This window comes from Leptopilina heterotoma, unplaced genomic scaffold (assembly GCF_015476425.1).
Source record: "Leptopilina heterotoma isolate Lh14 unplaced genomic scaffold, ASM1547642v1 Lhet_123, whole genome shotgun sequence".
NCBI classification, from domain to species: Eukaryota; Metazoa; Arthropoda; class Insecta; order Hymenoptera; family Figitidae; genus Leptopilina; species Leptopilina heterotoma.
The window spans coordinates 50,035-76,786 of record NW_025110842.1 but is presented as its reverse complement, the minus strand read 5'-3'; the positions used below and the strand labels follow the sequence as shown (position 1 = coordinate 76,786).

At 29.4% G+C, this 26,752-nt stretch overlaps 1 protein-coding gene across 1 annotated transcript in view; it reads right to left on the bottom strand.

Annotated features, from left to right (window-relative positions):
- The window catches only part of LOC122512137 (laminin subunit alpha-1), a 157,517-nt gene that overhangs the window by 88,745 nt on the left and 42,020 nt on the right, over positions 1–26,752 (bottom strand). Inside the window, exons 2-6 of the mRNA XM_043627816.1 lie at positions 25,301–25,599; positions 6,910–7,152; positions 4,435–4,665; positions 797–1,033; positions 60–221 (exon numbers count right to left, since the gene is read on the bottom strand). Coding sequence (XP_043483751.1) covers positions 60–221; positions 797–1,033; positions 4,435–4,665; positions 6,910–7,152; positions 25,301–25,599 — 1,172 coding nt within the window. The remainder of the gene's footprint in view (positions 1–59; positions 222–796; positions 1,034–4,434; positions 4,666–6,909; positions 7,153–25,300; positions 25,600–26,752) is intronic.

Below are 26,752 nucleotides of genomic sequence, written 5' to 3'. Positions count from 1 at the left end.
TTTTCGATATAATTGTATTATGTATTACTATTAGTGTTGAAATTAAATGAAAAACTTGCCTTTCCCATGTGCGAGAATGAATCATCCGGAATGCAATAACCAGTACCTCCAATGGCATCACAATCGCAGGGTACACAGGGTTCAAGAGCATCTGGTAAAATCCCACTGGGTCTATAATAGCCCATCTCACATTTCTCGCAATTTATTCCTGTTGTGTGTTCCTGAAAAAATTACCAATATTACAAATTCATAAATAATCATTATTTACACTATTATCTTAAAAATATGACGTTCCTTTAAACAAAAGGGTCAAAGACTGTAGAATTTTAGGTTATGTTTAATGATAGTTTTTCACCCCTCTCACCTTGCAATTAATCTTTATTGAAATACTTTTGATTAAACATAACCTAAAATTCCATAATTTTTTCGCATTGTCAGTAAAATTTATGTAATTTTTATTTAATTTTAAAAAATTAAAATGAAATCTTATGTTGCGGTCTGTAGTAGGGGTAGTGGGTGAAAATTTTATTGGTTATGTTTGAAGACAGTGAAAAAATAATGAATCGAAAAAATAAATAACTCTCGCGTTGCGGTTTGTAGCAGGTGACAACTTTATAGGTTATGTCTAATGGCAGTCAAAAAGGACGAAAATAATAAAAAGTAGTAATAAATATTAGAAAATAGTAAAAATACTAGAAAATAGTCAAAAATACTAAAAAATAGTAGAAATACTAGAAAATAGTAATAAACAGTCAAAAATAGTAATAAACAGTAAAAAGTTAACGAAAATACTTACAGTACAGTTTAGACAGACACCTCCACCCTTGTACTTTCCACGAACGTCCATTGAAAGATTCTGCTCCTCCACTTCGGCATCATATCGACAGGAGGTCGCGTGGCCATGGCAATTACATTTTTCACAGTGAAATCCTTTACCAAAATTTCCCGACTTCCATGCAAATTGATTGTACATTGGACAACATTTTTCGCACTGCTCGCCGCACGTGTGTCGTTCGCACTCACAATCTTGATGCTGAAATTGTAATTTTCCATTATTTTATTGTTATTAAATTAATGTTTTTTTTGTAAATATTTTTCTTCCTTTTAACATTTTTTTCTTTCGTAAACAGTTTTTAGTCTTGTTTAATTTTTCTTTGGCACTAAAATGTAAATGAATTTTTGTTGGTTCGTTTTGGTATCGAAATTGTAGTTTTCTGTCTGTCACGAAACGAAGAGGTAGGTATTTTTTTCCTCGCGGTAAAAATAGAAATAAATAAAACCAATATATTTTAGTTCTGTTAAACATTTTTCCAAACCCTCCAAGTTCTTCAACAATCTATACAAATCGGAGAGACGAGAATTAACTGTTATTGCAAAACAAGATACAATGACTATAAAACTGGTAAATGCGAATATAAAAATAATTCCGCAGACAAAATATATAATATATTTAATCGGAGACGTATACATTCGAACTTGACTCTCGAAATGTGAAAATCTGACAAGATTTTAATCTTTTTCGCATGCTATCGAACACCTAGCCTACTCATTGCCTACCTAGTTGTACTTTTTGTACATGACCATATTTGAATTTACAAGATTTTATTTCGTTGTTTTAGATCTAGAGAAGCGGCGCGGCAGTAACATCTTAATATATAAGGAAGGCTCAAGGAATTATTTACTTGTGTCATCGCACTCTTTAATAACCGGAGAGAAATATCAAAGTTAACGACCCCATAATTTACATGGCAACGATTATGCTAATCGGGAAGGTAAGTTTAATAATAATTTGTAGTTTCACATGCAAAAAGTAATAAGAACTTTTTTCAGGTACGTCTGGTTGCATTTCAACAGGAGCTATTGGACTTCCAAACAGTTACTGATCGACACTAAGCAGTTATAAGAAGGTAAGTATAAAAAGGTGTTTTTTTTTAAATCTGAGCTATGGTTTTAATAAAACCGAAAAATAAATACATGAGAAAAAATAACCCAAGATCGAAAATTTCGATCCTAATGGGAGGTTCAAATAGCATTAAGGACCAGTCCCATGTCACATTGAAACCCCTGTCAAACTAGAATTCTTTCAAAATTTAAATACATTTTAGAATTTTTCAAATAAAATTATTTACAGTTTTCATAATTTCTATATGAAAATAATATATATTTATAATTTTCTTAAAATAAACATTCAAATATTATTAAACTTTTAAAGGAAATATAATTTCCAAACAATTCAATTTAAAAATCTCTTCAAATTTTATTATTTCTTAAAAATTTTTGTCATGAAACTTTAAATATTCCTGTAAAATTGTATTAAAAATAATTAAAATCCAGTAATAAAGTTTAGTAAAATGTTAAAAAATATTAAATTTCAGTGAAAAATTTTCTTTCTTTTGAAATTAATTTAATTTTTCATAATTGAATTTCATAAACATTGTTTTAAATAATTAATTTTTTCGAAATATAATAAATATTATAAAAATATTATTTATAAAAATAATTGAATTCTTACAGCGAATTTTATTAAATTTTTTTAAATAATTTGAAAATAATTAAAATTTTTAATTTTAAAAGATTTGAATTTAAAATTTTTTTAAATTTTAATTTCAATGGAGTAATAATAATAATTATTAAATAATAAAAAAAATTTAAACACATGACAAATTATTTAAAAATTTAGTATTTATATAAAAATTTCGCTTCAATAATTCATGTTTTAATTTTCTTAAAAAACAAGTATATTGTTGACAGAGATTCTATATATTTGACAGGAATTCTATACTTGACAGTGATTCTACACTTGTCAGAGAAGAGAAAAAATAACGGAAGAATTTCAAAAAATTTTTTTTTTTCAAAAGCGAAATAATAAATAGGGGGTGTCAAAAAATTGCATGAAGGTTGTACGTGATGGTATTTAATCAGCATTGTCTGGGGGACTTTCTCTGCCCGCCACGTGACTTGCAGCTGCGAGTTCGCGCGCGCTATCTTTTCTGACATTTGTAGTCATCCATTTAACATATATGGTTATAACTTACAACCCAAGTGTCTTGCGGTCTTATCCCTTGGGGCTTAAAATGTTTAAAACTTAAAAGTTGAAGCAACTTGGATTTAAACGTGACAGTTTCCTACATACTCTCAAGTTTATGTCGTTGCGGATCGTTGCAAAATTCCTCGTCTCGGCCATTAGTCACTAGAATTCCGTTATTTTGCCTTTCATAAAAAACTTATTTTGCGATAACGATACCAAAACATTCAAATTGTTTAAATATATCAAGAAATTCAATTCATTTTTCAAATAGTTATAAATACCAAAGAAAGGGGGGGGGGTTATAGTCCAGTAATTATTCTAATTAGTAAATAATATCCAATAATACAATTACTAATTAGTAAATAGTACAATTACTAATTGTAAGGGGTCCCCAATAAACTACGTAGCTCCATTTTTTTTGGAAATTTTAACCCTCCATCCCCCAAAAAGTGTCACGTAGTTTAAAGAGGCCCCTAATTAGTAAAAAATATATTTTCTAATTAGTAAGTAATATAATTATTATATAGTAATTAATATACTTACTAACTAGTGAAAGGTATAATTACTAATTAGTTAGTATGTTAATTACTTATTAGTAACTACTAAAATCTGTGCAAATTTACCGGCCCTCTAAAGGATAACTACCAATTATTAAGTATGTTAATTACTAATTAGAATTTTTTTTTGCATTTCGGAAAAAGGCTCCTGAACTCGCGCCAAATTTCGAGTTGTTTTGTGATCTAAATGTTCCGGCGGATTTTGCCATTAGTCGCACACTGTTTCGGGTGAGACACACAACCGCGACAAGTTAATGGTCCGCTTAACGGATTTAGGCACAAGTTTATGAATACTTTTGTGTCATAAGTTTCCTCCTAATAATCGTTTCCGAGTAATTCGAAAATAATTTCCACATTAGTATAATGTAACTAATGCCGAATTATTAGACGAATTTGTCATTAAAATTTCTTCTCGAGAAAGAAGATAAATAAATATATATATAGGGTTACTTATAAATATTTTAAAAACTAAATTTAAGTTTCAATCTAAGGTTGAGTTTTAATTTAAGTTCAAATGTAGGTTTGAATTTAATTTTTAAAGTTAGTTTGAAATTTAAGTTTAAATTGAAATCTGAGTTGAAATTTAAATTCAAATGTAGGTTTAAATTGAAGTTTACAGTTTGGTTTAAATTTAAGTTTAAAACTAAGTTAAAATTTAAATTTAACTTCAACATTAAGTTTAAGTTCAAATTTCAGTTCAAATATAAATTTAACTTGAAATTTAAGTTCAAATTTTAAATATTGAAGTTATGTTTAAATATTGAAGTTAAATTTGAATATTGAAGTTAATTTTAAAAATTGAAGTTTAAAATGAAAAAATTGATATAATTATATTGAAAAAAAACTCACCCCATGATGAACGCTGAAACGACATCTCGACGCGTGACCCGAACAAATGCAACGTCCACCGATATTAATTTCCTTGATTGAATAGAATGCCCTTCGTTTATCGGCAATAGTGTCGCCATTACGTCTTAAACTTTGTAGGCGAATTCTCACAAATCTCGCTTGCGTGAATTTTTGGATTAATTCACTGTGATTTACAGCCCCAGGTCGTCCATTAACAAGATGTGTGTGAATCTATGTAGCAAAATTTATATATATTTATAATTAGATTCTACAGAAATCCTTTACAATTTTATAAAAAAAGAATTTTACTAAGTCCAACATAACCTCAAAAACTAGAAAAAGAATTATTTTTAACTTCGAAAATATAATAAAACTTGTTGAATCAGACACGAAAAGCCAAATTTTTTTGAGGTGAAAAACTAAAAAACAAACTAACTTTTGACGAAAAACTTATTTAAAGGTTTTTTTTTTAGAAATCTCAGCTAATTTGGATCGAAAACACGATTAACGGACATAAAAGGGTGTTTTTTTTTAAATCTGAGCTAATTTAAAAAGAAATTTAAAAAATGGACCAAAATCTCCATTCAAAATAAAAAATAAGGACCAATAAGCCCGTTTCCATAAGAAGAAAGCGAATTTTATCATTTTTTTTTGTAAATTTTACCTATAAAAGGGATTGCGAACGCGGTACCTAATACGGAACAATTCCGAGTATTTTGGAATGGCGCGCCCCTAGTCGGTTGGTTATAATGCTTACAAGTAATTTATCTTCCATTCCAGTGTTGTGTATACACTCTAACAAACAACATTCAACAAAACCAATGAGCGCGCGCGCGCGCGGCTCAATTATCGTTTCGTGGTAATTAACAATCTTTAAACAAACCCAAAATGGGCGGTAGCTGTTTAATATATCATTTGTTTCTCTTGTCAACTTAATTGCACGTTTTCACTTTTTTTTCTTGTGCCACATATATAAGCACTTATGAATATAAATTTTTTGTTTGGAAACCACATTTTTTAAAATTATAGAAAATTGCAAGTAACAGTTGTATAAATAACTAAGGGCATAAGTAAAAGTAAGTAAATGTGGGTAAAAGTGAGTAACAATAGGTAAAAATAGGGAAAAGTAAGTAGAAATAGGCAAAATTTAGTAAAAGTTAGCAAAAGTAGAAAAAAAAGTAAGTAAATGTAGTCAAAAGTGAGTAAAAGTAGGCAAAAGTGAGTAAAAGTAGGCAAAAGTAAGTAGAACAGTCAAAATTTAGTAAACGTAAGCAATAATAGGAAAAAGTAGTCAAAAGGAAGCAAAACTAGGCAAAATTTAGTAGAAGTATGTAAAAGTTGGGAAAAGTAAGTAAAAATAGGTAAAAGTAGGCAAAAGTAAGTAACAGTAGGTAAAAGTAAGTAAAAGTAGTCAAAAGGATGCAAAAGTAAGTAAAAATAGGCCAAATTAAGTAAAAGTAGGTAATAGTAGGCAGAAGTAAATATTAGTAGGTAAAAGTAGGCAAAAGTAAGTAACAGTAGGTAAAAGTAAGTAAAAGTAGCCAAAAGTAAGCAAAAATAGGAAAAATTGAGTAAAAGTAAGTAAAAGCAGGCAAAAGTAGGTAATAGTAACCAAAAATAGAAAAAAGTAAGTAACAAATACGTAAAAGTAAGCAAAAGTATATGCTATATGTAATAGTAGGTAAAAGTAGGCAAAAGTCAGTTATAGTAGGAAAAAGTAAGTAAAAATATTTAAAATTTAGTAAAAGTAAGCAAAAGCAAGAAAAAGTAGTCGAAAGGCAGCGAAAGTAAAAATTCTAGGTTAAAATTGTAGGTATAAAAATATTCAAAATTTAAGTAAAAATCCCTCTAAGGGTTCCTCTTCCTCCCCCCCGAGAGATTGATTCTACTCTTCAAGGAGATCCTTATGACCTTCGTTTGTCTTTCCCTTTTTCTTCAAAGATTTAAAAATTTTTTTTTTTCGTTGTTTATTTTTTTTTTTTGCCCTTTTCAGGGCGAGTACGTGAGGATTCCTTATAAGGCCAACGATTCTACCCGTAAATGGCCGGAATGTAGGGATCTCCTTTTTTTTGTCATCGGCTCCTCCTCTTTGTTCAATTGCTCTTCTCTCTCTCTCTCTCTTTTCCACATTTATCTCTTCTCAAACATGTCTCGTCTCTCATCCACGTTTCAAGCCGTTTCTTTATTCTTTCGTGTGAAATCGAACATGTCCAAACGACTTTTAATTATAATCTGTATAGAAAAAGACACTTTTTCCTTCGACGAGGAAGGGAAATCTTTATGTATCGTACTTACGCTTCTTATATATATGTGTATGTTACATAAAAAAGAGCTTGCCAAAAAAAAAAATTTTTTTAGGTTATGTTTACTAAACTAAATGTTTGAACTTTTAGAATATTAAAAATTCAAGTTTTAACATCAGTATTTAAAATTTAAAAACGAAATTATATTAAAGTTATAAAATTGAAGAAATACCTCGCCATTTTCCATGGGTGTTTTCCTGGAGTAAAAGCTCGTGCATATGACCTCGTCGTCCCTCGTGTATGTAGGTTTGCCAGCGACAGGGGCCACCGAGTACCTCGTCCAACATTCCGCGTCACTTGGCGCATAATATTGCCAGGGTTGAAAATTTTCACCATCCAGTGATTTCTCCAGAATCCATGCTGACGGTCGTGGGGAATTCGCCGCTTTCAGTATCACATACTCGATCTGGTAAACCTAGAACAAATAAAACAAACATTTAGTGTCTATTAAAAAAAAAAAATGGTAAAACGAATTTTGATTACAAAATTTGCTACTAGATTCCGCTAGTGTTGCTTATTCCCACTTTTATAACTTTGCAAGAAACTTAGGAGAACGGTTAGTTTTAAAACTTAAAAAAAAAATTAACGTCAGGGTTTTAATGACATAAATTCGGTTTAATATTATTTAATATTATATAATTTAATATTATTTTATATAATTTAATATTATTTAATATTATATAATTTAATATTATTTGATATTGCTTAATATTAAATTTTTTCAAAAATTGATTGAAACTGATTTTTTGAATCAATTTAATAAGAAAAACCGACGTAGTTCTAAGTTTCTGGCAAGAGTTAGATGAAATTAGAATAAGCTACACTAGAGGAATCTAGCGGGAAATTTTCGAACTTAATTTCGCTTTACCTGCAGCCGTTATCATTTTTATCGCTTTGTCATTGTTATCTTAATTGAAATCAATGTCCAAGGAAAAAAAAATCTCGAATGGTTATATCGTATTCACGAGAATCAAAAACTTAAACCCACGCGAATTTAGTTTCGAGTCATAGAGATAGATTACATCCGATATAAGAATATAACAAAAGCTCTTTTTTACTCCACTTATTTCCTTTTAGTTCAATTTCAAACTTGTTTTGTTAATTTTGTTCCATCACTAAAAATAATAGTTACATTATAAAGGCTAATATAAATAATGATTAAGATAAAAATCGATTAAAAAAAAGTTGCACCATTTCAAAATTGTTTTGTTTTTCTGTTCCAGATAATGAAATATTAACAGGTAAAATAAGAAGTGTTTCTTTGAAAACAAGAAAAGACAATATATATACAAAATGACAAAAATTAAAGTTAAGGTTGGACCATCTTATATAAACTTTATATTTTGAAAAAAATGACGAATTCTAATAAAATTAATTGGAAAGTATTTTTCTTTAATAACAGGTAAGTTAAAAAGGTATTTTTGAAAACTTGAAAAGACAATATGTTCGAAACGAAAAAAATTAAAGTCAAGGTTGGACCACCTTTTAAACTTTGATATTTTTCAAAAAATAAAGACTTCTAGTCAAATTATTTAGAAAGCATTTTTTTCTAATCACAGGTAAGTTAAGAACAGTTTCTTTGAAAACCAGAAAAGACAAATTTATTCCAAATAAGAAAAATTAAAAGACTTCTATAGTCAAATTAATTCGAAAGCATTTTTTCTAATAACAGGTAAGTTGAAAATAGTTTCTTTGAAAACCAGAAAAGACAATATATTCGAAACGAAAAAAATTAAAGTCAAGGTTAGACCACCTTTTAAACTTTGATATTTTTCAAAAAATAAAGACTTCTAGTCAAATTATTTAGAAAAAATTTTTTTTCTAATAACAGGTAAGTTAAGAACAGTTTCTTTGAAAACCAGAAAAGACAAATTTATTCGAAATAAGAAAAATTAAGAGACTTCTATAGTCAAATTAATTCGAAAGCATTTCTTTCTAATAACAGGTGAGTTAAAAGGTTATTTTTTAAAAACAAGAAAAGACAATATATTCGAAATAAGAAAAATTAAAGTCAAGGTTGGACCACCTTTTGAACTTTAATTTTTTTTAAATAACGACTTTCAGTCAAATTAATTAGAAAGCAATTGCTTCTATTAACAGGTAAGTTAAAAGGGTTATTTTTGAAAACAAGAAAAGACAAAATATTCAAATGGCAAAAATTATAGTCAAGGTTGGATCATCTTATAAACTTTAACTTTTGAAAAAAATGACGAATTCTAGTCAAATGAATTCGAAAGTATTTTTTTAATAACAGGTAAGTTAAAAAAGTTATTTTTTGAAAACATGAAAAGACAATATATTTGAAATGATAAAAATTAATAAAAGAATAGAGTCAATACTAAAGAATACTAATAATTTTACCTAAATTCTATAGGGTTCTTGTTTAAAGTACAAAAGCACATTTTTTAAAGTTGCAATTGAAAAAAATATTCTTCACCGTATGAACAATACAACATATACACAAAAAAGAGGAAATGTTGGTGAAAATTTACTTTGAATAATGAAGGAGTAGGATTTCTAGAATTGCATGATGTTTATAGAGGTTCAAGTCTTTCCAGAAACGTTCCTGGTACATGTAATTCACCCCAGAAGAAGAAAAAGGAGAGAGAGAGAGAGAGAGAGAGAGAGAGAGAGAGAGAGGGAGAGAAAAAAAAATGAAAAACACAAGTCAGTGGGTTCTCACAGTGGGGCTGGCGCCGTCGAGTGCCGGTTTTAAAGTACCTTCTCCCACTATTCTCATTCTCTCGACAAGATCAGAGAATCAGTTTACACATATACGTTTGGAAGTTATTTTTCTTTATCTATATGTATAGATATTTAAGCAAAAAGAAGGTGGAATTCTCTCAGCAGGAGACGAAAGGTGTCCTAAAGACCTAAAACACTACTTTACACGGTTTTGTCTGGGCGATAATCGAGCCTCCTACGATTTTTTTTTCAATTCTTCACTCCCTCATTATAGACCCGGCCCTTTTGAACAATTCTATGAAATTGACTCCTGTTGTCTAGACTAGATTCCAAATTCCAAAGGTGAAGAATCAGGAATCCTTTAAATACTCACTCGAGAATTCATTCACTGAAATTTTTTCCTCCTTTTTTCTGAATGAGCCGTGAACATTTTGAATTCAAGTGGAAAGTAAACTATATAAATGAATTTTTAAAGTTTTCGAGAGGTTACAATGAATACACATTGGTTATAACTAGTATGAGAAAAAAATTAAAAAATATAATAGTAAATTGTTCTCGGACTAATTTGACAAGAAGCCGTTATTAAAAAAAAGTTATAAACAGGGTTCAAAAGGTGGTCCAACCTTAACTATTTTTCTCATTTCGAATGTATTGTCTTTTCTTGTTTTCAAAGAAACCATTTTAACTTACCTGATGTTTTAAAAAAGAAATGCTTTCTAATTAATTTGACTACAAGTCTTTATTTTTTGAAAAAAGTAAAAGTTCAAAAGATGGTCCAACCTAGACTTTAATTTTTGTCATTTCGAATATATTGTCATTTCATGTTTTCAAAGAACATATTTTTTACTTACCTGTTAAAAAAATCCTTTGGGATTAATTTGACAAGAAGTGGTTACTTTTTTTAAAAAGTTAAAGTTCGAAAGGTGGTCCAACCCTGACTATGTTTCCTTATATCTTGAACCCTGCCTCGGATTATAAATTTTTGCAAACTATTTCCAAATTTTTCCGCTTTTATTTCAGTTTCTAAATTTTTTCCCAAAAATCAAATGTTTTAAAAATTTTAAGATTTTGAACAAAACAATTAAAAGTGATTAATGATTTTTATACAGTTTTCGACTTCTTCCCTTTCTTGGCTCTTGGCGAAACGATTCAAGATTGATTGACGATCAACAAGTCTCCCACGATCGAGAGTTGTCTTCTTTGTAAGAGGTCCATGTAAGGATGTGGCTGACATTAGCATCAAGACAAGAATGACTTTATGGTACACATTACATACACGAAAAGTATCTCAATTTTTTTTTTACCCTTCTCTCCTCATTTTTATCCAAAGCTTATGCTTTATTATTCTTTTTATTATTACGTAACTGTAATTTAATCTCAATTTTCCTTCTCCTTTGAAATTTCAAATAAATTCATATCCCGCAATACATTATTTCTCTTTCTTTCAAAAAGAGAATGAAGGCGCAATTATAAAAGGAAATCAAAAATTAAGAAAAAAATAAGAATGTAAAAATATAAAAAATCCACTACAGAGTCGACATTTCTTTCAGGTTCATAAGATTCACAAGACATGATTCATAAGAGAATTATTGCCCTGAGATCATCACATAAAGTTTACACGTACTAATAAAATGAAATTTTTCGGGGAAAATAATATTAATACCTTCATATATATGAAGAATGTATATTGAAGTATTCTTGAGAAAGTAGCTCGTTAGTTTTGAAATGATGAAGTTTTGTGAAGAAGAAGAGAGAGAGAAGAGGGTGGGGGGTGATAAAAAGAGGATTCACAGGGTCAAGGAGGGGGGAAATCATGAGAAAAACAAAAAAAAAGAAGGAAAAGAAGGAAGGTAAAAATTCAAGAAGACCTCCGCAATGTTAGCCGGTTGCTCCACTTTGTTAAGACACTCACGAAGTCAGAGAGTCTCTTTAAAGGGACTCCCTTTATGGATATAGCACGGGACACGAGAAAAGAGAGACCCGTTTAACTAAGGCTAAGAGCACCACTAATAAATTGGCATTGCACTATCTCCATAAATGGTAAGCTGCTGTACACACAACCAAAGAAAATTTACACTGGACGCGGTTCCTGCGGCAATGAACTTTCTCAGAGGTATGTATTGGATTTTACATCATTCCCTTTATCTTTAATTTGGACATTTTTTTAAATTTCTTAAATTTTTTTTCTACAGGTAAATTAAGACAGGATTCTTTGAAAACCAGAAAAGACAATATATTCGAAACGACAAAAATTAAAGTCAAGGTTGGACCAACTTTTAAACTTTAACTTTGTTAAAAATATAACGACTTCCAGACAAATTAATTGGAAAGCATTTTTTTCCAATAACAGGTAAGTTAAAAAGGTTTCTTCTGAAAACAAGAAAAGACAAAATATTCAAATGGCAAAAATTAAAGTCAAGGTTGGACCACCTTTTAAACTTTAACTTTGTTGAAAGTAACGACTTGTAGTCAAATTATTTAGAAAGCATTTCTTTCTATACAGGTAAGTTCAAAATAGTTTCTTTGAAAACCAGAAAAGACAATATATTCGAAATGGGAAAAATTAAAGTCAAGGTTGGGTCACCTTTTGAACTTTGTTAATACCTTTTTTAAAAATAACGACTTCTAGTCTAATTCTTTAGAAAGCATTTCTTTCTAATATCAGGTAAGTTGGAAAAAGTTTCTTTGAAAACAAGAAAAGACAATATATTCGAAAAAAGAAAAATTAAGAAAAAAATAGTCAAGGTTGGACCACCGTTTCAAAATTGACAATAGGATCAAGAACCAATCTTAAAAATCTTAATCAAATGGTATTTTTATTAAAATCTGAGGCACTTGTTTTGATTAGAGGCAATTTAGTTTGTTTAGTGTTTTGAATAATCATTCGCGTATGTGTATACAGTTTTCATGTCACTTTTAAGTCATAGGAATTTACAAGAGACATGTGTAGCATCGGGTTCATTTGAGTGGATAATCGGATCACGTCGCCTTGTGTTACTTTAATTCCATCGGCTCTTTCTCAGAGAGAAATAACAAAAAAAAGCAGGCCCTCTTCACTCTCTCAAAGTCATCAAGAAACAGAAACCGATACATTCAATTTGGTCGCAATTTACATTTGAATCGGAAAGATTATCGTCATCGTGCCTCGTGGAATTACACAATTTGTTTTCCAAGTCAACTTATTAAGTTATTAAAAAAATAAAATTATAATAATCATGCCTTGTGAAGTTTACACCGCATTTTTTTAAAGTTAAGGTATATTATAGTCCATAAAAAATATCTTTTTATCATTTTTAGATCGTGTTTCCGATCCAGATTAACTCAGAGGTTACATTTTTAAAAAAAGCTCTTTTTTTTTTCAGGTGAAATTCTCTTCTTCGGGGATTGAAAAATTAATCCTGTATTGTATCTGTATTTTTTTAAAAAAAACTTAAAGTCTGTGTACGTCAAAGGTGTTGGGCAGGCTTTTGGCCCCGAGAACCTTTTGAAAATGGGTTCGAGAGAAGAGAGACGGTGAGTCAAGTTCGCTATCGCACGTGCTGCGGTTACTTTTTGGCAGGCGCAACTCGATGCTCCGAGATATACTGGCGATAAAAGCAACTCAGACCGGTTGGCAGGTGACCAAAATCTGAACATGGAATCTTGGTGGCAGACCGCGCGGTGTTTCTCAATTCGCTTCGGGTCATTGTAATTTTAGAGAGCTTAGTACAATGACACTGCTCTGCTCAGAAAAAGAAAATAAGAGAATCGCCAGCTCTTATCCATGTCTGTCAATGCAGCAATGAACTTTATAGAATATCAATCGAAGCGTCGCGGCGATTTAAGATCTACTTTTACTTCTTCAATTATTAGAAAGCGAAATTCAAGAAGGATTCTAAAGACCAAAAAGTATTAATTAATAAAAATTAATATTAATAATCTATTAATTTACAGAACTGGAAAAGTTTTACAAAACTTCAAATATTTAAGAAATGGGAATTAACAGCAAACAGTCAGTCCCTAATTGAAATTGTGGTAAAAATGTTTACAAAATTTAGAGAGCGATGATTGGCTGTATTAAACGGAAATCTTTCACTTCATTAATCCACAATTTGTCGGAATTATATGAGAATTGAATTATTCCCCAATTTTACGCGGCATTCAATTTCAAGAGCCTCCCCTATTGAAATTCGATTTAGTGCCCAATCTGTTCGACTATTGTATACCCATCCTCGTAGTGCAACATTCGAAGCGATGAAAGTTACAACCAAGGAACTATAATACATTTATGTATCTGTCGAAACTGCCTCCTTTATTTGGAATCATAAATTCTAACCGACAATAATTTTTAAATGTATAGTGTATATAAAAATATAACTTTGGACAACCATGAAAGATTTAAAATATACTGGAAAATTGATTACGACATATGAATAATAACAATTAATTAGAAGGCATTTTTTTTCTAGTGACAGGTAAGTATTAAAAAGGGTTTCTTTGAAAACAAGAAAAGACAATATATTCGAAATAAAAAAAATTATAGTCAAGGTTTGACCACCTATTGAACATTAACTTTTTTTCAAAAAATAAAGACTTCCATTCTAATTATTTCGAAAGCATTTCTTTTTAATAAAAGGTAAGATAAAATAGTTTCTTTGAAAACAAGAAAAGACAATATATTCGAAACGACAAAAATTAAAGTCGGGGTTGAACCATCTTATAAACTTTAACTTTTGAAAAAAATGACGAATTCTAATCAAATTAATTCAAAAGTATTTTTTTTAATAACAGGTAAGTTAAAAGTTTTTTTGAAAACAAGAAAAGACAATACATTCGTATGACTAAAATTAATAGATAAACATAATAGTCAAGGTTGGACCACCTTTTGAACTCTGTTTATAAACTTATTTTTAAAATAACAACTCCTAGTCAAATTAATTCGAAAGCATTTTTTTCTAATTTTAAAGTAGTCTATAAAATTATATCTTTGGACAACCATAACAGATTTGAATTATACTAAAAAATTATTGCAACATATGAATAATAACGAAATTCTATTAAATCCTATACAAACAAGAAGAATTTAACATAAGTAGATTTTATATTGAGCTTAGATGATAGATTTATAGTTGTGAAATATACTTCCAATGAGGAGCTGTAAGTATGATAAAAAATGGTTATGGCGTCCATCTAAGTAGATTTTTGATTCATTAATACACACACACTTAGATTTTTAAAAACTCTGAATCATAAAAAGATATATTTGATGATTCAGTGCCAACTAGACTTTTTTATTTGTTTCAAATAAATTTTATCTGGTTCAAGTAAAAGTTTTTATTTTTTTAAATTAAAATAAATAAATATTCTAGTTGGTTTTGAGTTAAATATACTTTTAATTAACTCGTAAATTGTATTTGGTTTAAATAAAACTTTTCTTTGGATAGTTAAAGGTAGTTAAAGGTAAGTTAAAGTAGGTTTAAAGTAATTTTAAGGTAGTAACCTACCTTGAAATTGAAGTAATTATAAGTGGGATTGAAGTAGTTACAAGGTAGGTTAAGACTAGTTAAGGTAGGTTAATTGGTAGTTACTATGTAGGACCGAAAAAGTTTTCTAGATTTAGAGCCAAAAATAGTTATACTAAATTCAAAGCAACTCAGATGTGTATATTTGAGCTTTATAAAATTAAATACCGCAATTTTATTAATAACCCCCTAAAAATTACACTTTTAAAAATGATTAGCTACATAAGAGTTTAGTGACCCCTTAGCCTATACTTTTCGAGGCATCATCATTTTTAACGATTTCGCGTTCCACATATTGTGACAAGTAACATCTATACACTCACATCCATTTCAAACGGTGTGCAATTATTCCGAGTAGGAAGAGCGAAAAAGACTCATGATCTGTGTCCTTTCTTATTCTCTTTTTCATCTTTTTCTTATTCTCTCCTCCTCTGCCATACACTTACACTCTGTTTTTTATCATTCTTCTTTCTCACCGGCAGAAAGATCGATGTAAAAATAACCAGAACCCGAACGCTCATCGTTTCAAACTCAATTTTATATATATTATATACATATTGATTCACATCAGCTAGATTTAAAAAATACCTTATCTTTTCTTGATCCACTTTAAATATTTTATAATAACAAGTAAACTGAAAAGCCTACCAAAAAGCAAGTCATTTTTATTTTTCCAAATAGCGTAATTCTGTTCTAGTCCAATTTGAAAAAATCCAATATACTATATAGTAATGCGAGTATAGTATAACTATACTTCTCAGTTTACTTTTTTTTAAAAAAAGGATTTCTAAAGAAAAAAGGAAATAAAAGAAATTTTTATCAAGAATTTAAATTTCGCGTCTTTGATCAATATTTTTGCCTTTTAATTACATTGTGGGTGTGTTTGTATATATTTATATACAAGAACTGTCCCGACGGATTTCGTATCTTAACGTCTTCATTATAAGCTGTGTGTTATTTAACTGCATATCAATTATAGGAGCTCGAGACTTTACGTGTGGGTGGACCAATTAAGATTGCAATAACTGCTACTCTTGATGATTTAATAATATCCAAGTTCCTCTTTCTCACAGGGTTTATATACTCGCATTTTCACTTCTAAATTTAAACTCTCAACCCTTTTTTCATAAATTTTCATTAACCCATTTTAAAAACTGTCTTTTTTTAAAAATTTTAAATTTTAAAAAAAATTTAAATTTTTAAATATAAATTTTTAAATTTAAATTTTTAAAATTCAAAATTTAAATTTAAAATTTTTTAAATTCAAAATTTAAATTAAAAATTTTTTAAATTTTTTTAACGGATTATATTACATTCCATGCAATATATTCATAATCTAAAATTCTTTTAAACATGAAATCTTAAAATCTTTATTAAATTTAAAACAGTAGGTTAATTGCTTTACCCACAGTCTTAAATTTAAAAATAGGCTATTTTTCAATCATTTTTTATTAACAGGTAAGTTAAAAAGGGTTTTTTTTGAAAACAAGAAAAGACATGATATTTTTGAAATGAAAAAAATTAATAGCAAGGTTGAACGTTATGAACTTTGAATTAAAAAAAATAACGACTTCTAGTCAAATTAATTCGAAAGCATTTCTTTCTAGTAACATCAGGTAAGTTAAAAATAGTTTCTTTGAAAACCAGAAAAGACAATATATTCGAAATGGGAAAAATTAAAGTCATAAGGTTGGAGCACCTTTTGAACTTTAACTTTTTTTTAAAATAACGACTTCTAGTCAAATTAATTAGAAAGCATTGCTTTTAAAGCATTTCTAGTAACATCAGGTAAGTTAAAAATAGTTTCTTTGAAAACAAGAAAAGACAATAAATTCGAAATGAGAAAAATGAATACAGAGCAATAAGTCAAGGTTGAACCACCTTTTGAACTTTGTATATAACTTTGTGTTAAAATAACGACTTCTAGTAAAATTAATTCTAATAAAGCATTTTTTCTAATAACAGGTAAGTTAAAAATAGTTTCTTTGAAAACCAGAAAAGACAATAAATTCGAAATGAGAAAAATAAAAAGAGGAAAATAGTCAAGGTTGGACCACCTTTTGAACTTTAACTTTAAAAAAGCGATTTCTAGGCAATTTAATTCGAAAATATTTTTTTATTAACAGGTAAGTTAAAAACGGTTTCTGTGATAACAAGAAAAGACAATATATTCGAATTGACTAAAGTTAATAGATAAACATAGTAAAGGTTGGACCACCTTTGGAACTTTTCCTTTTTTTAAGAATCGATAACTTCTGGTAAAATTAATTCCAAACCATTTTTTTGGTAATAATAACAGGTAAGTTAAAAATACTTTCTTTGAAAACCAGAAAAGACAAATTATATTCGAAACGACAAAAATTAAAGTCAAGGTTGAACCACCTTTTGAAATTTCGTTTTTTTAAATAAAAGCTTCTAGTAAAATTATTTCTAAAGCATTTTTTCTAATAATAGGTAAGTTAAAAATAGTTTCTTTGAAAACCAGAAAAGACAATATATTTGAAATGACAAAAAATAAATATTAATTATATAAATATTATATTTATTATACTACATTACTATAATATTATCCTACTTTATTAGACAGTTGTTGAACTAAAACCCCGCAGATGGTCTATTTTTCTCCGGATTATATTATAGTACGTAAACTTTGATGGCTAATGGCCTAGCGAGAGAAAATCCTCTAAAAGTGCTCTTTTTGCCCCCTGCCCGAAAAGCTATATAAATTCTAAAGAGGGGTGAAAGGGGCAAGAGGCAAAAAGAGCACTCTCTCAACAACTGTTGGAGAATCCGCTATTGTCCTGCGGTGTGGATTAACGAGTAGAGATCAGAGTCCCTTTTCTCTCCCGATAAAGCCGTGTGTGGCAGTTATTCTCACTTCGCACAATGAAGCTAAGAATGAAACTAAAGATGAGGCAATAATTGGTCGGCCAATCGTGTCATTTTAGCTCGCGAGTTGAGAAAAATTGTTTGGCATTCCTCTCTCTTTTAGTAGCTTTAATATTTTTGTCTGTATGTAGAGAGACTTTGACTCTCGTTTTCAGTTTGACTTCGACTTTGATTGTGGCTCTGATTTAGACTCTGATTTTGACTCTGACTCTTATTTCGACTTTGACTGCGACTTTGATTTTGACTCTTTATTTTATTTTGACTCTGATTTTAACTCTGACTGTGATTTTAATTCTGACTCTGACTTTGATTTTGACTTTGACATTGTTTTTGAAGACTATTTTCACTCTCAAAGTCAATATTAAAGTGATAATGAAAGTCGAAGTCAAAGTCAAAATCTGAGTCACAATCAAAGTCAGAGTCAAAATCGCAGCCATAGTCAAAGTCAAAATCGAAGTCAAAGTCAAAGTCAAAATTGGAGTCAAAATCGAAATCAGAGTCAAAATCGGAGTCAAAATCGAAGTTAATGTCAAAATTAAAGTCAAAATCAGAGTCAAAATCGAAATCAGAGTCAAAATCAAAGTCAAAATCAGAGTCAAAATCGAAATCAGAGTCAAAATCAAAGTCAAAATCGAAGTCAGAATAAAAGTCAAAATTCTGAGGAAGAGAAAGCGAACAAGAAAAAGCCAGATGCCAAACAGTTTTGTATAAACAAAGATTCAAATCATCATCATCATGATCATGATCATCATCATTAAGATTCACGAAAAAGAATAAAAGAAAGAATAAAAAAGAATGCAGAAGAGGAATGGCTTTGCAATTATTGCAAGAGAAGTGACCGTGGGAATTGAATTACGAGATAAATTCGTAACGTTCCATGGCGTTCAGAATTGGCGCGTTAATAAAAAAGCAAATGGCATTTCAACCTGTAAAAAGGCATTTGACGTGCTTGTCTGAAGGCAGAGCGCACATACACACATACACACTGCTCGTCGCTTTTAAAAGAGCAGAGCTTCTTTAATTCGCCCATCGGGAGCACACGCAGTCAGAGAAGGCAATCTAGAAAAGGAAATTATTCCCGCATATTCCTAATATTTCAGTGCGGATGTATCAAATATGTCGAATTTCTCAAAGAAATAAAAAGCAAAAAAAGAAACAAGATTCTTTCACTTTTAGTCGCGTCAAAGTCACCAAAATTGATGTGTCAATTCGCGATGACAAAAATATTTCGGTGTATTCACACTATTTTAGTATTACTGTACTTTAGGACTCGTATTATTTTAATATTATTACTATTTTAGTATTCATATTATTTCAGTATTACTATTTTGGTATTACTATTTTGGTATTCTTACTATTTCAATATTAATACTATTTTAGTATTCATACTATTTCAGTATTACTATTTTGGTATTCTTACTATTTCAATATTAATACTATTTTAGTATTCCTACTATTCTAGTATTATTACTTTAGAACTCCTACTATTTTAGTATTATTACTATTTTAGTATTCATACTATTTCAATATTACTATTTTGGTATTCTTACTATTTCAATATTAATACTATTTTAGTATTCATACTATTTCAGTATTCATACTATTTCAGTATTCCTACTATTCTAGTATTACTACTTTAGAACTCGTACTATTTTAGTATTATTACTATTTTAGTATTCATACTATTTCAGTATTACTATTTTGGTATTCTTACTATTTCAATATTAATACTATTTTAGTATTCATACTATTTTGGTATTCCCACTATTTCAGTATTCATACTATTTTAGTATTCCTATCATTTTAGTATTACTACTTTACAACTGGTACTATTTTAGTATTCATACTATTTCATTATTTTTATTTTAGTATTCATATATTATTTCATTATAACTATTTTAGTATTCATACTATTGTAGTATTTACACTATTTTAGTATTCCTACTATTTTAGTATTCCTACTATTTTAGTATTCCTACTATTTTAGTATTCCTAGTATTTCAGTATTCTAAAATATTGAGTATAGTGAATTCTAGAATATTATGTGAATATAGCGAATTCTATATAGAATATTGTGACAATGTCTCAACTAATATTGACGCCAAAGATATTAATTTATCATATGGGGGATCGCTTATCCATATACCGAGTAGTATATCATATATATATAACACTTAAAGATGTGTGATAATTGCTGAACGCCTGTGTAGATTTAAATGTTTGTGCCGCACAATTAGCCAGTGACCACATTCCATAAATTCTTGATTTACGATTGCAATCTCTCTCTCTCTCTCTCTCTGTCGGTTGATGTATTAACACCATTGGTAGTTTATTGCTTCACGCTTTTTCAAAAAATAGCAATCAAATACCAAATTTTAAATCACAGATTCCACTATAAAAGTAATGCTGTGTACGACAAAATTTTTGAAATATTTCGGTGAGTATTTGAAAATTGTATTCCGCTGATTCATACAATATGTAAAAATGTATAAACTGATAAAAAATAAAATTTACTTTTAGTTTCGCTTTTAGCCTAACTTTTGACTAAAACCGCTTACATTAGAAACATTTTTGACCTAATTTTAGCCTGGAGAGTATGATCCTAAGTCCTAATGTTATGACTTAACCCATGGCTTTAAATTTAAAAATAGGCTACTTTTCAATCATTTTGGTAAAAAAAAAATCTTACTTTGAACCCACTTTTGACTAAAAACGTTTAAATTAGAAGCATTTACAACTTATGACCCTAGGTCCTAAAGTTGTTTTTAAAAATTTTTTAATTTTAAAATAGGCTAATTTTTAATTATTTTGGTTTTAAGATGTAAGCGGTTAAAAACTTTCTTGTCTGTATGGTACGTAATTTACAGTATAATGTATTAGTATAATATATAATATAATATGATATAATATATAGTATAATATAATATATAGAATAGTATAATAAAATATATAGAATAGTATAATAAAATAAAATTTAACACACAATATGAAATAAAATTTGGAATAAAGAACATACAGAATCCATTATTTACTTTATTGGAAAACCTATATATAAGGAAATAGAAGTGCCCTGTTGGGAGCGCATGACTAAGAGGAATATTCGAACTATCACGATTCAGAGGCTATTAATAAAGAAACTATATATAAAAATATAAAATAGTTCAATTAGGTTGTATAATTCGATTTGAGTTAATTAATTTTTTTCCAACAACTTACAATCCTATATGTATAAGAAAACGAGTCATGTATAGCAATTTAAGTTATTACACACTAAACCCTAATTACTGTGCTCCTTTCAAGACAAATTGATGTCTGATTATCTCTAATACCTACTACAATATAATTATTACTCTGCCGCTGGTAGTTCAACTTTTTTTCAACCTAGGCAAAGACCTTCGAGTTTTCTACTACTACTGCAATACCTCTACTGGTATATACAAATATTGTGATAGATCTGTTATTTTAGGCTATTACTTGTATTATACTAATACTTTTGCTACTTTGAATACAATTATACTATATTCACTAGTACTGCTACTACTACTACTAATTCTTTGGTACTAGCACTACTATTACTACTAGTACTGAATTTTTAGTACAAGTATACTACTACTTTTACTATTTCTATCGCTACTACCAATTCAATGCTACTACAACTACCATTATACTAATAATACTTCGGTACTATTATTATTACTGCGGTACTGTTACACATATACTACTACTAATACTACTACTATTATTATACTATCAGTATACTACTATTATACTACTAATTTTGCTGTACTACTATTATTATAGTGTTTCTACTATTATACTACTATTGCTGTGGTACTACTATTATTATGCTATCACTACTATTATACTACTATTGCTGTGGTATTACTATTATTATGCTATCACTATTATACTACTAAAGCTGTGGTACTACTATTATGATACTATCACTATAATTATACAACTAACGCGGCGGCACTATTACTATTTGATACTATCTCTACTGTTATATACTACTAATGCTACGATACTACTATTATTATTACTATTACTACTATTATACTACTACTTTTATACTATCAATACGGTGATACAACTATTATTATTATTAGCAAAATTCGATCATGGTAATTTCAATCAGGGTTGAACCCACTTTAAAGAACTTATAAATAGAGTTCAATAGGTGGTCCAACCTTGTCTATGTTCCTCCATTAATTTTTCTTATTTCGAATAAATTGTCTTTTCTTGTTTTCAAAAATAACCTTTTAACTTACCTCTTATTAGAAAAAAATGCTTTCGAATTAAATTTACTAAAAGTCGTAATTTTTCCAAAAAAGTTAAAGTTCAAAAGGTGGTCTAACCTTGACTTTAAGTTTTGTCATATTGTCTTTTCTTGTTTTCAAAGAAACTATTTTAACTTACCTGTTAATAGAAAGAAATTATTTCTAAATAATTTGACTAGAAGTCTTTATTTTTTGAAAAATAAAGTTAAAGTTCAAAAGGTGGTCCAACCTTGACTTTAATTTTCGTCACTTTGAAGATATTGTCTTTTCTTGTTTTCAAAAAATAACATTTTAACTTACCTGTTATTAGAAAGAAATGCTTTCGAACTAATTTGACTAGAAGACGTTATTTTCTGAAAAAAAATTATAAGCAGAGTTATATTACTAATGCTGCAGTTCTACTATTAGTACTATTATACTGCTATTATATTTAAATTATTATTTTACTAAGAGTACTAGTATTAAGTAGTATTATTTGCTGAGAGGGTGGGGTGATAATGGTAAAAAACTACTACTACTACTACTACTACTTTAACTACTAGTGTAGTAGTATTAATTGCGAAGCAGGTGGAGTAAAAAATAGTGTGACATAATCTATATGAATGCCCCCTAATACTATTGTTGCTACCACTGCACAAAACTCTAATTGGGTCTCAAGGTGTAATTTTTTGCGCCACATTTCTGATCCCATTCCTTTCAAACATCTTCTAAAGAATACCAAAAATCGACGCTATTTTCAAATATTTATAATGATTCTACAAGAAGCTTTAATGGTTCCTTAAACACTATTTATATACCTTTATAAATTTTTTTGAATACAACTCGAACACACACAGAGAGAAAGAGAAAGAGGAAAAGAGTGAGAGTGAGAGAGTGAGTGAGTGAGAAGAGAGAGCCCTCATAGAAAAATTCCACTAAAATCTCAAATTTCGACCTCATCGTTAAGCAAATAGTGAATTCCTCACGGTTTTATTCTTTCGAGAGTTCAGTTCCTCGCCTCATTGTGCCTTCCCTTCTTCCGATTTATGTCTCATTGTCTGATCAGGAACCGACAAAGACTGACGCATCAAAAAAAAAAAGAATAAGAAAAAGAAAAGAAAGAAAAGGAAAAAAATAGTTGCAAGGAAAAAGCGAGACAAAAGGCTTAAGGAAAGCAATCAGTTTAAAGAGGGAAAGAGAGCGAGAGAGATTTAAAAGCTGAATGAAAGTGAAAAAGAAGAGGAGGGGGGAGTGAAGTGGGAAAAAAAGAGAATGAGAGAGAGATGGGGGGGGGGAGAAAAGGCGAATAGAGCACTTGTGAGCAATTTAAAGAAACACAGATCGAGTTTACAGTCGACAAAATGGAAAAAAAGGGAAAATGAGAAAAAAGGGAGTAAAAGAGAGAAAAGGGAGTAAAAAAGAGAGAGTGAAAGAAAGATAGAGAGTAAAAGAGAGAAAGAGAGAAAAAGTTTTAAAAAAAGAAAGAGAGTAAAAAATAGAAAGAGACAAAGAGAGTGAAAGAGAGAAAGAGGGTAAAAGAAAAAGAGAGTGAAAGAGACAAAGAAAGAGAGTAAAAGAGAGATGGATTTTAGGAAGGAAACTTGCCGTTTTCTGAGAATTGTTTTGCGGCAACTGAGATGTACCTGAAACGGGACCGCTCCTCTACAAATTGCGAGAGAGGGCAGGAGCTTAACTTTATAACGAACCAACCGGGGTCCTTTTGAGGGTCGCGCGTGTAATGAAGGTATAGTTGTCGAGTTAAAAGGATGCTTGATAAGTTGCCTCCGCATGGACCACGAGGACTCGCAGAAATCAGAGGAATTGTTAAAAAAGAAAACCATTCAAAAAAGCGTCTATAATATTTCCCAGAATTTCAAAAAAAACAAGTATAGTAGGTATATAGTTAAATATTTTAAAAACTTTCCACAAATTTTCCACAAAAGACAAAATAATTAAATATTATTCTTAACAACAATTATTAATTTTATATATAAATTTTATACCCATGAGTGTGATTTTATAATTTGACTTTGACTCTCGATTTGATTTCGACTCCAATTTTGACTTTGACTCTGATTTTTATTTTGACTCTAACTTTTATTTTGACTCTGACTTCGATATTAATTTGGACTTTGATTTTGACTCTGACTTCGAATTCGATTTTTACTTCGACTTTGATTATGATTCTAATTTTGACTTCGACTTTGATTTTGACTCCGATTTTAACTTTGACTCAGACTTTGATTGTGACTCTGATTTTGACTTTTATTTTCACTTTGACTTTAACTTTGACATTGACGTCGATTTTCACTCTCAAAGTCAATATTAAAGTCAAAGTTAAAATCGGAGTCAAAGTCAAAGTCACAATCAAAGTCGGAGTCAAAGTCAAAATCAGAGTCACAATCATAGTCAGAGTCAAAGTCAAAATCAGAGTCAAAATCGAAGTCAAAGTCAAAATCAGAGTCATAATCAAAGTCGGAGACAAAATTAAAGTCATAATCAAAGTCAGAGTCAAAATCGAAGTCAAAGTCAAAATTAGAGTCATAATCAAAGTCGGAGACAAAATTAAAGTCATAATCAAAGTCATAGTCAAAATCGAATTCAGAGTCAAAATCAAAATGAAAAGAAAAGTTTAAATTCAAAATCGCTCCCCAGTGTGATTATATATAGTTTGGATAAATAATTAAAAATTTGTAACCAAGAACAAGACTAAAATATTATAAAATACTTTCTCCATACGATGAGAATGTAAAAATAAAAAAATCGCGTCGAAAGAGAAAATTCTAGAAGAAAAAACTAATTAGAAATTATACAATATTTCTAATCGCAAATTACTGAATAGAAATTGTCGATAATAACTTGTTTCCAATCAAGAATCGATAACATATACTCGCAATTAGGAATTAGTGGCGAATATATAATTTTAGTTCATATACATCAAACTTTTATAATGACTAATTTCCGTTATATGCCGTCTCGATCAATTTTTTTTTTCCATTTTCATCAAAGGAAAAAAAGAGTTCTCATAAAATTAAAAACTGCATTCACTATATATGCAAAAATAAAGTAAATTTTGTCTTTCAAAGTTTTGATTTAAAAAAAAAATTTTTTTTTTAAAATCCAAAAAATTTTAGAATTTAAAAAAATTTAAATTTTAATAAATAATAAAAAAAAATTTAAAAAGTAAAGAAATTAAATCTTTAGTAATAGATGCGGAAAAAAAACTCACTTGTCTTAAGTCGAGAATAATAGTGACGAATTCAAAGCGCTCGCCCCTATGAAGTGAAGGACTCTGCCACCATCTTGCAGGATTTGAATCCAAAACATGGCTAATATTGTGCCTTTTTCCTGGATCGGGACTTCGGGAATCACAGACAGCGCACCTGAGAAATTCCGATGGTTTGCAAAATGTCTCAGGTGCATCCTCGCCACAGGTTGCATTCACGTAAATATCCGCTTTCGCCGCCACATTGAAGGTCGACGGAAACAGTCCTCCATTCTTTAGACTCATGCTCACTCCAAATTGTCCTGGAAAAATTAAGAGAAAATTCAAAAATTATTTTTTTTTTATATTTTCTTTTCAAAAATAAAAATTTTTTTCAAGTGTCTAAAAAGTGCACATCTAGTAAATATAAAGTGTCTGTAAAGTGTTCCCTACTAATTAAAGTGTCTCTACTAACTAAAGTGTCTCTACTAACTAAAGTGTAACCTACTAATTAAAGTGTCCCTACTAACTAAAGTGTCCCTACTGACTAAAGTGTATCCTACTAGCTACAATATGTTCCCTACTAGTTCAAATATCACTAAAGTGACTAATAGTTGAATATTCCCTACTAGTTCAAGTCTTAATAAAGTGTTGATTTTTGATCAAGTACCGATAGAGTGTTTTACTAGTTCATGTTTTCCCTACTAGCTAAAGTGTCTATAAAGTGTAACCTACTACTTCAAGTGACCCCTAATATTCCAAATGCCAGTAAAGTGTATCCTATTAGTTTCAGTGTTAAAAATAAAAACTCCCCTACTAATTAAAGTGCAAATAAGCGACCCTACTAGTCCAAGTACGACAAATGCATTCCCTACTTGTTTAAGTGCCTAAAGTAATAATAAAGTGTAACCCTACTAATTTAAGTGTATCCTACTAGATCAAGTGGCAATAAAGTATAACCTACTTGATCAAGTGTTCCTACTAAAAAAGTATTAATAAAAGTATATCCTACTAATTCAAGTGAGAAAGTGTTCCCTACTAGCTAAAGTGACACTTTAGCTATTGACATAAAGTGTACCCAACTAGTGAAAGTGTCGGACTTTACTAATTAAAGTAAAAAAGTTCACTAATTAAAGTGCATCAACTAAAAAGTAAAAAAAAATCCATAAATCTCAGTGTGAAATGTTTGTTGATCGATTGTCAAAATATTTGTTGATTGCAAGGGGTCAATTGCGAGATCATTTTTTTTTTTTTTTTTTTCTTTTTTTTTTAAAGAGAGTTACATTCTCGTTATTTTTAAGACCGCGCAAAGGATTTATTGGTGGATTTTTTTCTTTGACAGAGCGTCGACGCCAAGGTGCAGTCATATATGTCACGATGTAACAGGTCTCTGCAAAAGAATTGCAACCGGTCGGATTTTACCGAAAGCTGCGCGAGAACAGGTTCACTGCTCTCTCCCACCATCACAAAATTATT